The sequence below is a fragment of the Chelonia mydas genome, chromosome 14, assembly GCF_015237465.2.
Source record: "Chelonia mydas isolate rCheMyd1 chromosome 14, rCheMyd1.pri.v2, whole genome shotgun sequence".
Classification (NCBI taxonomy): Eukaryota; Metazoa; Chordata; order Testudines; family Cheloniidae; genus Chelonia; species Chelonia mydas.
The window spans coordinates 2,423,973-2,441,216 of NC_051254.2; the positions used below are offsets into that span (position 1 = coordinate 2,423,973).

At 43.0% G+C, this 17,244-nt stretch overlaps 1 protein-coding gene across 8 annotated transcripts in view; it reads left to right on the forward strand.

Annotated features, from left to right (window-relative positions):
- RPTOR (regulatory associated protein of MTOR complex 1) overlaps window positions 1-17,244 on the forward strand; it is a 305,325-nt gene that overhangs the window by 141,136 nt on the left and 146,945 nt on the right. For all 8 annotated transcript variants that reach the window (XM_043527662.1, XM_043527663.1, XM_043527664.1 and 5 more), the window contains one exon: window positions 75-250. In XM_043527662.1, the coding sequence (XP_043383597.1) occupies window positions 75-250 (176 nt within the window). The remainder of the gene's footprint in view (window positions 1-74; window positions 251-17,244) is intronic.

The following is a 17,244-nucleotide window of genomic DNA, read 5'->3' on the forward strand; positions in this document are numbered from 1 at the left end:
GTTGTTTTCAGATTTATTTTTCTGGACGGTTAAGTCCTCTGACTGATGCCTTTTTCTTTTGATCTCTCCTCAAGGTTGCTGCAATTAACCCTAATCATCCACTTGCTCAGATGCCTTTGCCCCCGTCAATGAAGAATTGCATTCAGCTGGCAGCATGCGAAGCCAACGAGTTGCTACCTATGATCCCTGACCTGCCGGCTGACCTTTTCACATCATGCCTTACTACACCAATCAAAATTGCTCTGAGGTGGTAAGTGTCTCACCTGTTATGTGGGGGGAAAGCATGGTCTGCAACGCTTGTCGGTTGGATTGAACGACTTGTTGATCCAGATATTTTATCCACACTAAAGTTCCTCTGCCGTACTGAATTACAGGGATTTGAAGAGCACACCTGGGACAGCATCTTATTAGTCAAAGCCAAGAAGGTGAAAATATTCTTATCTTCTGTTTATTACATTTTAGATTCCAGCTCGATACTTGGGTTTGCTCAGATTAAGGGATTTACTCTACTGGAACTTAAAGGTATCTGCTTTTTCACAGAGCAGAAATACCTTACAGCACAATGCCACTTTAACTTGTAAGTTATCTTTCATACAAACTGTATCCCAAATGTTGTAGGGTTGCGGTAAATACTACAGTCGTGTTAATAGCACAGTGAAAGAAATTAAGAGTTAAAAACAAGAAAGATGTTTTGAAATGACATAGAAAGTTGAAGAGGCAGAGAGCTACGAAAGCTTGGTCCAACTGTACAGGAGTAAAGTTCTTGCACAACAGTAGAGAGATGGTGTGGGGGAACAAAGAAGACATCTGCACTGGACAAATGCACCGCGTGGGGAGCTTCTGTGATAGCGACCATGCTCAGTGTCCTGTGAATGCTGAATGCTCTGGTGAATTAATCCACATGAACTCGGTACCCACCAAAGAACAGAAGGAGACCGCCAAAGCTCATTTCCTTGATTCTCCGTTAAGATTCCAATTGCCGCCCCAGAATGAAAAGCCCAATGCCCTTTGATGAATTGAGTTGAAATAAACGTATAGTTAGGAGGACTGGTCTTTAGTATGTTCTGCTTTGATCTTTGGTTTTGATATTAGTAGTTAACCTACTGAGGGAATTAGGCTTCTAGCTGTTCTGTGTCATCACTGTGCTGTTCTGTATCATCAGCCTCACCTCAGTCCCTGGAAAAATCATGGAGCAGGTCCTCAAGGAATCAATTCTGAAGCACTTAGAGGAGAGGAAAGTGATCAGGAACAGTCAGCATGGATTCACCAAGGGCAAGTCATGCCTGGCTAACCTAATTGCCTTCGATTATGAGATAACTGGCTCTGTGGATGAGGGGAAAGCAGTGGATGTGTTATTCCTTGACTTCAGCAAAGCTTTTGATACAGTCTCCCGCAGTATCCTTGTCAGCAAGTTAAAGTAGTATGGGCTGGATGAATGGACTATAAGGTGGGTAGAAAGCTGGCTAAATCGTCGGCGTCAACGGGTAGTGATCAATGGCTCCATGTGTAGTTGGCAGCCGGTATTAAGTGGAGTGCCCCAAGGGTCGGTCCTGGGGCCAGTTTTGTTCAATATCTTCATTAATGATCTGGACGATGGCATGGACTGCACCCTCAGCAAGTTAGCAGATGACACTAAACTGGGAGGAGTGGTAGATAAGCTGGAGAGTAGGGATAGATACAGAGGGACCTAGACAAGTTGGAGGATTGGGCCAAAAGAAATCTGATGAGGTTCAACAAGGACAAGTGCACTTAGGATGCACTTAGGATGGCAGAATCCCATGCACCGCTACAGACTAGGGGCTGAATGGCTCGGCAGCAGTTCTGCGGAAAAGGGCCTAGGGGTTACAGTGGACGATGAGCTGGATATGAGCCAACAGTGTGCCCTTGTTGCCTAGAAGGCTAATGGCATTTTGGGATGTATAAGTAGGGGCATTACCAGCAGATGGAGGGACGTGCTCGTTCCCCTCTATTCGACATTGGTGAGGCCTCATCTGGAGTACTGTGTCCAGTTTTGGGCCCCACACTACAAGAAGGATGTGGAAAAATTGGAAAGAGTCCAGCGGAGGGCAACAAAAATGATTCGGGGACTGGAACACATGACTTGTGAGGAGAGGCTGCGGGAACTGGGATTGTTTAATCTGTGGAAGAGAAGAATAAGTGGGGATGTGGTAGCTGCTTTCAACTACCTGAAAGGGGGTTCCAAAGAGGATGGCTCTAGACTGTTCTCAGTGGTAGCAGATGACAGAACAAGGAGTAATGGTCTCAAGTCGCAGTGGGAGAGGTCTAGGTTGGATATTAGGAAAAACTTTTTCACTAGGAGTGTGGTGAAACACTGGAATGGATTACCTATGGAGGTGGTGGAATCTCCTTCCTTAGAAGTTTTTAAGGTCAGGTTTGACAAAGCCCTGGCTGGGATGATTTAGTTGGGGACTGGTCCTGCTTTGAGCAGGGAGTGAACTAGATGATCTCCTGAGGTCCCTTCCAACCCTGATATTCTGTGATTCAGATGAAAGCATTTTGTCTAGAAAACAGTTGATAGCGCCCTTGTCACATGTGGCCCTGATTTGATCCATGTGGGGCCCAGGTATTTTCTTCACACTTGCATCATTGTGGAGTCACAGTTTATTTTTTGTTACTGAAGAGCCTGCTGCTCACCTTCCTTTTGCGAATGGCTGACATTCTCAGGCTTATTTGCTAGGGTGGTAGGAAAACTGTTCCCTAGAGATGCCACTGTAATGGCTTAGCCCAGGCAGCAGGAAGTGTGTGGTGGATTTGGGGCTACTGTGTAACAAGTAAAGCACTTTCTTTGTCTGGTTTTCCTGTTGTAAGGAGGGGTACTGTATTACTATAAGGGTTTAATTCAGATTTAGCTTCAGACTGCCACTCATTTACCCACTTGAGGAACAATACTAGACCCATCCACTTTGAAGTCCCATCTCCAAACCCTGTTGAGCTCAACAGGGTATCAAGGGCTAAGATCACAGCTGGTCAATACAGGAGCACCCAAAGCCCGAGAAGCAAAACTAAGAGCTTCTTGGGGAGACAGACATAACATTCTTAAGGTAGAGTGAGGGCATTGTTGGGAGCTGCAGATGAGAAGTAGGTCTCACAGACAAAGAACCCAGAGACCAGGGCTCTGGAGAAAAGATGGACCTTCCTAGTGTGTCTGCCAAGAGATGGCAAGCCTCTAGGTAAGATACACGTGCATATAGGCCTTTTATTGTTTTAAAATCCTTTGTCTTATGCTCTGCTTTGTTCCTTTTGGTAAGATGAAACTTTACCAAAGGTCACTGTATTAGCCACTGGCCACAGCTTCTGAAGGGAAGACTTTAGGGTGCCAAGTCCAGTTGGGTCTGTTGAGTTGCGACACAGGATACTAGAGCTGGGGTTCCAGTCTAAATGGGAGAACCACAGGTTTTCACCCCAGGACATGGGAAGGCAAGAAGCTGAACTCTCGAGGGTGTGACTTAGTGAGATCAGAAGAGGGGGCAGAAGTGCCCCTAGCCCGGAGATTGACAAGATTGACAAGGTGCTTGCAGATTGGATGACTGGGCTGTCTAGAAGCCTCAGTACTTTGCCTGCCCAAATACTGAAATCCCGTGGATACTGCCATCCTGGACCTGGTCTCCCACTATCAAATTCAAATGTTGCCTGTATATATGTTTCTCCCTAAAGGTGAAAAAGAATGTTATGTTGTGAAAAGTCAGCCTCTCTCCATATATAAGGAAACCCAGAGAGAAGCTACAGATTGTGAACAGAAAAATACAGTTCCAAAGAAATATTTTAAAATGGTATTGCAATTAACAGATAATTGCTGTCCTGAGCAATAGGACACCGCACATCGGGAGAAGGAGGTTTGGATTATACCACTTTGAAGTGAGGCGTAGAAATTTGACTGTAAAAATTCATATTCATTGATGCCAAACCCTGTACCCTCATACATTGATTTCTGTATTATAGTTGAGTGGTATTGGCGCACACTGTATAAAACCTACAAAAACCTACATTAAAAGAACGTTATTAACATTGCAAAGTCAAGAACCTAGAAGTTAGGAAACACCCTACTTCATTGCATGTGTATTCAAAGGAGGATATGCTCCATATTCCGCAGAGAAGTTTGCTGTTAAAAGATTTGTGATTCTGCAGGTCAATACATTTGGAAATCTTGTATTTGGAAGAGACATTAAAGCAGTGTCTTAAAGCTTTAATGTGTATAGAGGATATGGGAAAGGTACATAAAAGATGATGGTCTTTTGTGTGGAGCCTTTCATTCTGAGCCTTTAGAAAACCATTCAGCCAGTTCCAGCACATACACTTACATAGGCAAGAACTGAGACTATTTGCTGATGTAGTCACCTGGGAGCTCTTAGTACACTTGAGTTATTAATGTAATTCAGGAAAATAAATTTGGGGTAAAAAGTTTACAGTTTTTCCTTTTTTATTGGTTAGTGTGGGAAGAGAAATTGCTGCTTACTGTACCTTAATGTCTTTATGCAGCAGGGCTCCAAATGATTTCCATGACTTATCAAGAAATATAACCTACAAATCAACTCCAGTGTGGCTTTTTCCCTGCTTGTAGCTTCCTATAGTACTTCTGAGCATTCAAATAATAATTGTTCAGCATGACTTCCTATGTAACTTGTGTGTGTGTGAGAGAGAAAGCTACAGAGTGAGGTGCATGTTACCTGAATAGGGGTGTGCACAGGATAAAACATACCTGAGGGCAAACTTGGATCTTCTCCTCTAATGGAATCCAATAGGGCTGCAAAAATGCATCAAATTTTCAGTTGCAAGTGCTTTGGGGCCCAGTCTGGTGCATACTGTGCCAATATATCAGGAGAGGACTGCCCTCCAGAGGCTCAACCATCCCTCCTTTCCCTGAGCTGGCTGGACTTCCGGAGCATTTTGAAAGCAACATGCTCAGATCCATTTGAAAGCACCATGTTTTGTTAACAAGAAGTTTCCCCTACCTAACAATATATTGTCTTATGGTTGTTTCTGTGGCGTCTGCCATCCCAAAATGCACTACATACTATATATAGGAACCACTTCACCCACCGCTGAAATATTTTTATGATCATTAACAATTCAAACAACAAGTACCCAACAGTTTAGGACCGAAAGTAAACACTATGTAGGATGGAAAGTGCAAGCATTATTTAAGGAGACAGTGTAACTTCCCAAATTTGGCAGGGCACCAGAGCAAACAGCTATAAAAGTGAACATGTCACAGGGTCTTTTAATGACTACAAGCGGTAAGGGCCTTGTTTTTATATCCTCCGAAAGACAGTACTTCTGGCATCATGATGTCACCCCCAGCATGTTAGAAAACATGTTATAATAGCATGAGTTAGACAATGCGTCGGTCTTTTCCTTGGAAGGCTGGCTCTTTGTGCCACAACCGTAATAATTTGTATATGATTTAAATTTGTTTTGACAACATCTAGTGTATGAGAAGTTAGCAAATAATACAGGGATGAGTATGAAAGCCTGAGTCAATACAGTGTAGCAAACAAACAATAACAATATTTAAATTTAGTTTCAATATTCATTGTTTCCAACAGCATGTCATTGGGGGCATGTTTCTGTAGTTCAGAGAATACTTTGGGGACTGCAGCTGCAAGTGTATTTCATGGTGTGCAAAACACATTCTTGAAGGCTCAATTTCTCCAAGCTGTATGGAGAGTTCTGAACAGTTAGCTTGTGTTGAATATGGGTGCAGTGGGGAGGGAGCAGCGGGTAGGTGAATGGAAAAGGTAAGGCCTTGATCCATGAAGATTATGAAGTTTGGTATGTTAGTCTGCATGGGCTGATTTTTAAATTAAAGTTCTTTTCACAAGTGTATTTTTGCTCTGATTGATTGAACAGAGACCTAAATCAGATTTCCGACGTGTTTTCTCTGTTTGCTTAGCTTCCGCTTGTTATACTATGCTTTTACTTTGTCTCTGCCCACTGAAAAGGGGTGGGGTTTCTAGCAATGGGAGGAGCTAGGATATCTGTGTTTAACACAAGTAGCTTTGCCATTTTACAAATGGGGTTTGATACAGAGCTGTTTTACCCACTTGCTGACTGTGATCCAGTGAAATCCCAAGAGCCCTCATGAAATAATTGTGTGGGCAGCTTTGGTAGGAACTGGCCATAAGGTTCTTGTGCCAGGCAGTATAACCAGTGCCATAGTGGAGTTGAAAATGGCGAGAGTGAGAGTCGAGGAGTGCGTCTTGATGAACTGTTCTTTTCCAAACAGAAAACAAAGGGTTGGGGTTTCGCTCAGACATGAAGGGGTGGGCGTGAAGGAGTGACATGACAGGAAATGTTTTTGGACCAGTAGTGGTGCACCGTTTAAATGATGCGCACAAGCCACTTTCTCTACAGTGTGCGCATGGGTTTGCTGAACCCATCTTGAGTGGTCCAGAAAGTGAGCACACTGTAGGCAGAACAATACAGTAATCTTACTCACCAGCTCGTCCTTTCTCAGAAGCGCTGAAAGAGAAGCATGGTGTGCTTTGGGGAAGAATTGGCTCTTTCATGATTACAAGTGTTAAACTAAGTTCACACTAGGTCAATCCAGTTTTTATCTGTTACCGTGTGTTCTTAAAAACGAATCCACACCAACAGCCCTAGCACTCATATGCAACCCCACTGCAAGGGCTTACTGGATTTCAGGAGTCCAGGGGCCAGTACTTCATTATCCCTTCTGCATCCTAATTAACAAAAAGTGCTTTCATACTGTGGAGAGATTTGCCTGACTTAGTTTATGTTGCCATTGCCGCTATGAATGTCCTGCATAGATGCTTTATACAGCTGCACAGCCACTCTTAATCCTCTCTTTCATCTCCTCTCTGTCTCTTTGCCTTCTTCCCTCACCCTTCAGCCCAGAGAAGGAGTGTATGCAGTTGTCATAGTAGGGTCTGAAACAAAAATGGTGCCTGTAAATTTGAGGGTAAGATTGATGCAGAATAGAAGAGAAGATTACAAAAGAGCATTCAGGCCTGGATATTCCGATCAACTTCCAAAGCATTTTCAGAATAAGCAATAATGATAAATAATAACAAAGTTATTCAGAATCTGACTTTCTCCAGCATCATTCACTTCCCAGGTAGCTTCCTTGGTCTGAATAGAATTCACACTGAAAAGAGCCCCCAGTATTCTTGTAAATAAAATAGCTTGTAACTCTTCCAGCTGGACCTTCTCACATGTGCGTATCTTGGTCCATCAGTGTCAGATTAAATTACCTTTGGAGTAGAGCTGGGTAAGATTTTTCTGACAAATAGTTTATTTGCCAAAAAATGACGTTTTGGGTCAACCAAAGCTATTCACCCAAATAGTTTCAGGCCCCGCCCCCCCCCCCCAAAAAAAAAAAAAAATTTAGGCTAGATTCACAAAACCTCTGGAGGATGAGGTAATGGGGCTGCTGTCCCCGAGTAGCTCAGAGGTTAGGGAAATCACTTAGGATGTGGGTTCAAATCCCTGCTCTGGAGCAGGGATACCAGATCTCTATCCCTCTTGGGAAGTGCCCTGAAGCTACTGGGTATTCTGGCATGGATCTTTCTCAGTCTCACCTGTTGAATAGTCATTGGGCCAGAGAGGGAGAGAGCGAGAATGGCTTATAGTGAGTGGTTAGGGTACTTACATGGGATGTGTCAGATCCAAGTTCAAGTCCTTGCTCTAATGAACATTTAATTATTTATACAAAGTATAACAGCTTTAACAGGAGAGCTGGAGAGAGAGACCCACCCCAAAACAGCCGCTAGTCTGGTGGCTAGGTCACTCACTTGAGGATGGGGAAGACCTGAGTTCAGGTTTCTGCTCCAGAGTTAGGACTTTAACCTGAATCTCCCACATCCCAGCTGAGTGCCCCTGGACTGCTAGGTATAAAGGAATCAACACACCACCTCCTCCTGTTTTGTGAAACTAGCCCGTCACTTGTTGCTTTCCCTTTTTGATGCCTGCAGTGAATATGTTTGATATGTGAATTGAAAATGATTTCGGTTTATTTCTGTACCTTGGTTCTTACGTTGGCTCCATGGTCTTTGAAATGTTTTGCTTTAAAAAAGTATTTTAAATGCCCTTTTTGATGTTGCTTTGTTGTTTGCAAATATGTAAGTATAATGTGAAACGTGCTTTGCCCTGTAAATAGCAACCGTAACTATTCTCTTTCAGGTTTCAGAGTAGCAGCCGTCTTAGTCTGTATTCGCAAAAAGAAAAGGAGTACTTGTGGCACCTTAGAGACTAACAAATTTATTTGAGCATAAGCTTTCATGAGCTACAGCATCCAATGAAGTGAGCTGTAGCTCACAAATGCTCATGGTCAAATAAATTTGTTAGTCTCTAAGGTGCCACAAGTACTCCTATTCTCTTACAGCATGATGTACTGTTAATTTTGTGTGTTTTATTTTTGCTTCCTTATGGCAAGTGTAGCCATGCTGTCCCTTTGCTGTTGCCAGCAAATCATTCTCTAGGTGAGGTCCCACCGTTTCTTAATATGTTCTTCCTCACAAGAGAGCCATCCGCTGCATATTCTGCTTGTCACAAGAGTTAAGAGGTCTGTTTAAACTTGCACCAGGCTGAAGTACTCATATTTAAATGTCAGCACTTGTCACATGGCCACATGAAAACCCATTAATAATATGGGCAATAGAACCTTCAGTGCTTTGGTATTAAATCCTGAATCATCACTTAAACTTCATCTCTGCTAAAAGTTGGTCATGAAGATACTGCAGTTGTAACACAGAATAGAGAATTCTTTACAAATCAAGTAGTGATAGTAAACTTTTAAAACGCCTTTCTTTCCCTCTAATCAGATGGAAAGAACCAGTGGCAATCAAGCTTTTGAATGGGCCTAACAGGACACAACGATCTGTGTGTATGTAATGTTTCTGTGATTAAAATTCAGCAAAAAGATAAAAATAAAAAAAAATGTGTTTTAAACAAACATCCTGAAATATGCAGCCCTTGTGCCATTCATTGAATGAGAATCTGAAGTGAAATTGATTAAGCACTAACTAAATATATAGGAAATAGACTAACTTATTTGCCTTGACCAAGCTGAAACAAACTAAACAACTTGCCTACATAAAAAAAAAAAAAAAATCCGTGTTTAATAAAGTAATGAGTTTTTAGTAATACAAGTAAGGAAACTTATTTATATGAATTTAAATCTGACAGTTTCCTTTAAAGTGTTCTTAAATCTATAGGGGCTGATAATGGGTTCTGATGACTATTCAGCACCCGCAGAAAGCATTTTCAAGCATCTATGTGACCCATTTTCAACTTGCTGCAGAGTGAAAGCCTCTTTTACATGTCTGCTGCTCCTCCACTTGTGTCCCACTGCAGAGTCAAGCCCTTTTCCATTCTACCGCTGTTCTTGATGCTGAAGGGACTATAACTGGCAAGTTAGCAAAGGCACTTAGCATTGTTAACCTAGTGAATCTCCCCCCCAATACCCTGCTGTGGGTTCTTGAATTCCTTGGCATCATATAGGGTTGTTTTTGTTGGATTTGCTCCATTCGCTCACCAGCAAAGGCTGATGGGTATCAGTACTGTGACTCGTCCCCCTACTCACTTTGCTATCCCATTGTGTGCAAGCAGCAAAATGAAGCCGATTAAATCTCTGAAGTGCTGCCTGTAGAAACTGACATTTTCATACCGTAGGTTGGATTTCTGTTTTCTGAAGAAACTCCACTAATGCCACTCATTAGTGGATTGTGGGGAGGGGGATACTTTCCCAGGAGTACTCCCAGTCTAGCTGGCCAGGACAGGGAAGACTAGGATTCAAAACTGGGCTCTTGGGCTGCAGTGCCCAGCACTAACCAATAGGCAGTGTTTTTAAAACAGATCCTTTTTAAAAAGGAGGGGGAGATGGAAGGGGGGGGGAGAGAAGCAGATTGGATTGGTGAGATAGTCCCACTGGTATTTGAGGGGCAGAGGGAGAAATCTAGGAAATAACTGGTGAAAACCATCTGACAGATTCACTTGCCATGGTCCTAGGCATTACCAGTACAACAGTATTGATTGCCTTGCTTCAATTTAGGGCAACAGTTTGGCACAAAACTTATAGGAGAGGAAATGGATAGTGGTGGTTAATCTCTCTTAAAAGATTGGTGAATAGTTTGTGGGGAACTGCAGTGCAGGCTGCCAGCCTGTAGGACCCAGCTGCAGTGAGTTTTTTCAGATGTACAATCACAAATGTCAGTTGTTGGAGCTGCACCTTGTACAGTCAGCAATGCAGCAAAAAAAGAAACAAGTGGTTTTTTTTAAAGAAAAAGCTAGCTCCACAAGGCCAGCCCCTTTGTTACATTGGGGTTTTAAACTGAAAAGCTACGAGGCTCCTGTAAAACACATTCCCTGCTCTGGATTGTGAAAAAACTGAAGACAACAAATTTAAAACATCCAAAATAACACTCACGTTGCACCAAACTGCTCCCAGTGCCAGCAAACTTCTCTGTAATTGGTTCAGCTCTTGAAAAAATTTTTTTCTTCCATTTAAGAATGTAAACACAGAGCCAGATAATCTCCTGCTTTCTTTCAAATTACAAGAAATTGCCTTCTCTCTTACAAACCCTTCAACTTGTATGAACAAAGAGAGATCCCTTACATATGGAAGGAGGAAAGAAAAAGGAGTGTTTACGTCAGAGGGCCTTTGAAAGTTTCATGAGGTTTATAAATTGGCTCTTAAAGCAGTGACTTTGTACAAGAACATGGATGTTCCCCTTACTAAATTGGGAAAGGCGGATTTTCAAAGACAGATCTTATTGTAACCAGTTATGTTGAATAGAACTGGTTTGCATCTTAATTGTAATCGCAGCTGTAGCACTGCCTAGAGTAAACTGCCTAACACTTCCCAATGTAAGACCCAGTCTTCAGTTGCATATAACTGTGCCAAACTTAACCATTTGAGCTGAAATACCCATTTTGGGTGTCTGCCTCAGGATGAATTTTGTTGGAAAGTTTCAGCAAAATGTGTTAGCTGTTTATGAGAACAAGATTAGGGGAAAGTACATTGTTTTGCCTGTGTTAAAAAAAAATTCTTACAGCACTTTTATTGACAAAAAGAAAAGGAGGACTTGTGGCACCTTAGAGACTAACCAATTTATTTGAGCATGAGCTTTCGTGAGCTACAGCTCACTTCATCGGATGCAAAGCTCATGCTCAAATAAATTGGTTAGTCTCTAAGGTGCCACAAGTACTCCTTTTCTTTTTGCGAATACAGACTAACACGGCTGTTACTCTGAAACCTGTCACTTTTATTGAGAAGTTCTAGTGCATCTGAGCTGTAGAGCAAGGCCTTGCACTGTGACAGGGGTACTCCCCAGTGACAGGGATGTACCTTTTGCTGTTCCTGTGAAAATTTGCCCAAATTTTGACAAGTTATAAACATTTGAAAAATCTTTGTTTGCACATGCTCAGTAGAGACTTGTTAGTTTGGCAGCTAAACACTCTGAAGATTCTCTGTGCACTTAAGCATGTTCTAGCACAGGGATGCAGGGGCTGAGCAGGAATTTTCCTGCAATTGCTGCTCCTGGTGCTGGGCACAGTCACTGGGAGCCAGGAGATTGTCTCCTCTGTACTGTTCCACCTGCTGATATCCAGGCAGTGAGGAAGAGAAAGCAACCTGACTTGAATGCAGAGGGACAGTAGTCAGAGTTGGGGATGGGGAGGTTGGCATGTGCCTTGGTGGAGGGAGTAGAGCTGGGGTGAAGAGTCTGGGACTGGGATTTGGGCAGAAGACTTGGATTGGATTAAGCTCCTGGAGGCGGTGTGTGTGTGTGTGTGTGTGGAAATCCTGACAGACTGGGATAACGAGGAGGAACTGGAAAGGGAGACTTGAAGGAGGAGCTGGGGCAGAGAGACAGGACTGGGAAGTGCAGGCTGGAGGGGATGGTGTAGAAGAGGTCAAGGAGGGAAATGAGTGCAGAAGGATCTAGGATCACTAGCACACATCTCCTCTAGAACCTGGAATAGAACCCAAGATTTGAGTCCCAGCATCCTTTGCTGTCACAAAATATCTGTGAAACCCACTGGCAAAGTCTCTCTCTCATCCCCCTCTAGTGGCCAGTCCACATAGAGACTGATAACCTATTACAGCCATTGGTACTAGCCCAAGTGGCAAAAGTCTGTTCTGTGGATCTAACGGTTCCAACGTTGCTGATGACCCCTGTTAATGTCAAAATGGTTCTATATGGTGGAGTTTGTTTTTTTCAGTGTGGCTTTTTAAGGATGCTTGTGCATGTGGGACTTCCTGAGGGTTACAGGGTGACTTCCCAGCTGTGGCTCTGCAGTAGTGACCACAGAGAAAGGGAGAGAGAGAGAGTGATTCTGACATTGCACCTTAAATAATACACCTTAAACAATACACCTTAAATCACCTTGGAAGCAGAGGCTAGTGCAGAATGCAGCTGCCTTTTTGTTTAAATGGGGTATCTTGCCATAAACCTGAGACTGCCCGTTCCAGGATCTTTACTGGCTGCCTCTTGGTCCTGACCTTCTGAAGCCCTTAATGTCTAGGGATCTGCCTGCTTGAGAGCTGCTTTTCTCCTTGTGCAGTGCTAGCACAGCTGAGTGCAGTGGAGGCTCTCAGGCTGCAGTTCCTTTGGTATGAGAGAATGGCTGGCATGGGGCTGTCCATAGAATCACAGAATATCAGGGTTGGAAGGGACCTCAGGAGGTCATCTAGTCCAACCCCCTGCTCAAAGCAGGACCAATCCGCAACTAAATCATCCCAGCCAGGGCTTTGTCAAGCCTGACCTTAAAAACCTCTAAGGAAGGAGATTCCACCACCTCCATAGGTAATCCATTCCAGTGCTTCACCACCTTCCTAGTGAAAAAGTTTTTCCTAATATCCAACCTAAACCTCCCCCCCTGCAACTAGAGACCATTACTCCTTGTTCTGTCATCTGCTACCATTGAGAACAGTCTAGATCTATCCTCTTTGGAACCCCCTTTCAGGTAGTTGAAAGCAGCTATCAAATCCCCCCTCACTCTTCTCTTCCACAGACTAAACAATCCCAGTTCCCGCAGCCTCTCCTCATAAGTCATGTGTTCCAGTCCCCTAATCATTTTTATTGCCCTCCGCTGGACTCTTTCCAATTTTTCCACATCCTTCTTGTAGTGTGGGGCCCAAAACTGGACACAGTACTCCAGATGAGGCCTCACCAATGTCGAATAGAGGGGAACGATCACGTCCCTCGGTCTGCTGGCAGTGCCCCTACTTATACAACTGAAAATGCCATTGGCCTTCTTGGCAACAAGGGCACACTGTTGACTCATATCCAGCTTCTCGTCCACTGTAACCCCTAGGTCCTTTTCTGCAGAACTGCTGCCGAGCCATTCGGTCCCTAGTCTGTAGCGGTGCATGGGGTTCTTCCGTCCTAAGTGCAGGACTCTGCACTTGTCCTTGTTGAACCTCATCAGATTTCTTTTGGCCCAATCCTCCAATTTGTCTAGGTCCCTCTGTATCCCTCTGACCATGATGGTTCTTCTCCCACTTCCACAATAGCCCAAATCTGTAGACCTTTAGGAGGCATCACAAACCCTATCTATTGAAGGAGAGTTGAGGTTTAGGTGGGGTGTGGATTTTTATTTAGTGGGCATTAGGGTTTTACAAGATCTTAGGATATGTGATCTTCTATAGACTGAAATAGAAATGACTAAGACTAAAGAAGACCACTTGGTATATAGCACCTAGACAGTAGAGCTCTCTGAATAGTTGGGTTGGAACAACCCAGAATTGTCTCTAAACGTATTTGGCCATGGGAAAGGAGAGCCTGGCACTTGGAAGAACAGATCTTTGTCAGGAAAGGATGTTTTTTAGATAACTTGAACGTGGGCTGGGTTAGAAGGAATTAGTTTTATTGTTAAGACAATGGCTTAAAACTCTGAAGATCGGGACTTGGACTTCATTTGTGACCTTGTCCTCAAGGTCACTTAATTTCCGCTCCTCAGTTCCCCATCTGTAAGAAGTGGATAATTAATACTTCCCTACCTTGCAGGGGTGTTGAGGACAAATCCATAAATGCTCGGGAGGAGCTAAGATAGTAAGGAAAATGGATGGATATAGATCAATTAATCTTTGGTAAGAAATAATGTGATAACTACAGAGTGCCCAGCTCTGAGTGGCATTTTGTTATAGGGAAAAATCCAGTGGGATCTAAAGGGAAAGATAAATGAATGTCTACATTATTCAAATAAAATCTGTGAAATGCACTGGAGGGTTTTTTGTTTGTGCCTTTTGATTACAAAAGGCACTCTGGTTCTTTTGGGCATATCTTACTTTCTCCAATCCTGCTTAAAATTCTTTTCACCTCTGCAAGAACCAGGATGAGGTGATTTCTTCTTTTACATTATGGAAGGAGAGTCAGGACTTGGCATCATGCCGCCAGGGAATGAGAGATTCAGAGGTCTGCAATAACATCCGTTTCAGATCTCTCTAATATGGGCAGAATGATTTTGGAAATGATACATGTGAGGACACTTTGCATGGTTTAGCAGTATAAAATGCACTTGAGCAAACTGTTGAACTCCTAAGTGATCCTGCTCTCATCATGATTGCATAATCTTGTATTTTTAAAGAGGGTTGACTGCTAAAGTTGTCACTTCTGATAAAAAGCGCTAGGTACTTTGTGCTGCTCTAACGTTATTTTGCATTTCCCCTACATTCAGTAGTGCAGTAGAAATTGGTGGGCTGTTCTTCCCTTCCATGAATGTATAGTACGAGGGATTTTTATAACTTCAGAATGCAAAAGATGTGTGTTTCTGACCTTCCAGGAGAAATTGCTGGGAGTGATCCAGAAAACTTGCATATGTCTTAAACAGGAAAACTGGCCCTTTCAGATCCTGAGAGAGGTTACCTACTTAAGAGAAGTCCACAACAAAAATGAAAGCATCAGGAGACTGCAAATGAAGCCAAAGGTTTCATTTAAATGTAAATTAAAAGTTAAACAAAACTTACAAAATAGTGTACATTACCCAGGGTTTGGTTCCATTTTTGGGAACTGTACTGGGTAGCAGAAGAAGAAAGACAAGTGCATGCCTTGGGTTTAGCTATTGTAGGACTGGTGTTAAATAAGATAAATCTGTTCCAATTCCAAATCTTCAGACTTTTACAATTAGCCTATATTTATCTGTAGCATCTTCCATCTGAAAGGATCTCAAACTCTGAACCTAAACACAGCGATCTCTTTACTTACCACTAAAATACAGCTAGCTCTGAGGTGACGTGTTCCAGCTGCATATCTCACAGCAACATTACTGAAGAGTTTTATGCAGGACAGAAAGACAACATTGCATCCATTTGCAGTGGTAGGAGGAATTTAGGGAAGCCAAATTTAATTGTCTACTTGAAAAGAAGACAGGACATCCAGAAGAACACCACCCCTTCTCTTTCAAGTAGCACCAGAAGATCTTTCATGATGGTATGTGGTCAGAACTTCGATTTCGACTTTCTTATCTAAAAGATGTGAACTCCTGTTGTACCCCCTAACACCATATGGGGGTATTAGATCAGTACTGAATCCGAAAGAAAAGTACTATCACTTCCTCCACCACCTTTCTTTCTGGTTTTCCTTGATGTTTCCCAGCCGAACGCTAAGCAAGTCAGACCCTGTTTGTCAGGAGAGATCTCTTGCAATTACTGCACTAAGTGGTAGTGCTTTGATGAATTAAAACATGCATACAGAGTGTAATTTTTGCTAAGTGTGCTTTTGGTTTTTTAAAACATTCTGGATAAGAGTAAACCTTTAGAACTCCCATCACTCTTGAGCAAACTTACAGGATAGTGTTTTGCTAAAAGTCCATTTGACCATTGTGTGCACCTGTCATAAATATAAAGGGAAGGGTAACCACCTTTCTGTATACGGTGCTATAAAATCCCTCCTGGCCGGAGGCAAAACCCTTTCACCTGTAAAGGGTTAAGAAGCTAAGGTAACCTCGCTGGCACCTGACCCAAAATGACCAATGAGGGGACAAGATACTTTCAGATCTGGAGGGGTGGGGGGGACAAAGGGTTTTCTGTCTGTCTGTGTGATACCCTTTGCTGGGAACAGATCAAGGATGCAAGTTCTCCAACTCCTGTAAAGTTAGTAAGTAGTCTAGCTAGAAAATGCGTTAGGTTTTCTTTGTTAAATGGCTTGTAAAATTCGCTGTGCTGGAGGGAATGAATATTCCTGTTTTTGTGTCTTTTTGTACCTTAAGATTTTGCCTAAAGGGATTCTCTATGTTTTGAATCTGATTACCCTGTAAAGTATTTACCATCCTGATTTTACACAGGTGATTCTTTTAGCTTTTCTTTAAATAAAATTCTTCTTTTAAGAACCTGATTGATTTTTCATTGTTCTTAAGATCCAAGGGTTTGGGTCTGTGTTCACCTGTATCAATTGGTGAGGATATTATTATCAAGCCTTCCCCAGGAAAGGGGGTGTAGGGCTTGGGGGAATATTTTGCGGGAATAGGACTCCAAGTGGTCCTTTCCCTGTTCTTTGTCTTGGTGGTGGCGGCGTTTTACCTAATCCAAGGGCAAAGACTTTGTGCCTTGGGGAATTTTTAACCTAAGCTGGTAGAAATAAGCTTAGGGGGTCTTTCATGCGGGTCCCCACATCTGTACCCTAGAGTTCAGAGTGGGGAAGGAACCTTGACAGCACCTTTCTGCCTTTTCTTTCTAATCACCGGTGGTTACTAAAAGATTTCTATGTAACGGCTTTCCCCTCTAGCCCATCCTCATGGATTCCTGCAGTGAGGTCACAGCTGCTTGTTTGAGACATCATGTTTCTGTGCAATGGAAGTGATTGTGAGATTGGTATTGCAGATAGAAACAGAATGTTCCTTACCCTCTACACATATTTTCTGGGCAATCACTACTTTTGAGTGAGGAAATAGAGAGGGACCATTACTACTTTAAAGGGGGGTTTGCTGAACTAGACTGCCTATTTCAGAGTTTGCAGGGGAATGGTGGGGCCTCATTAAAAGAGGGCTCAGAGCATTCCCTGCATTAATCTCCTCTGAAGTACAAAGGCAGTGCTGTAGCAGTCCCCGCTCTGTGTACATGAAAGCCGCAAGCGCTTGCTGTGCTACTTCCCTTATGCTGAATGCCAAACAGATCCGTGCTGCGGGGGGTGTTGGAGAAAGGGCGTTTCCCTTACTAAGCAAACGCAATCTGCTTTTATTCATTATTCAGTTGCCTTTGAGAAGCCGAAGGCACCATTGAAATACCTGAAATCTGAAGCTTATTTATGTCTTGCCCATAGTTCATTG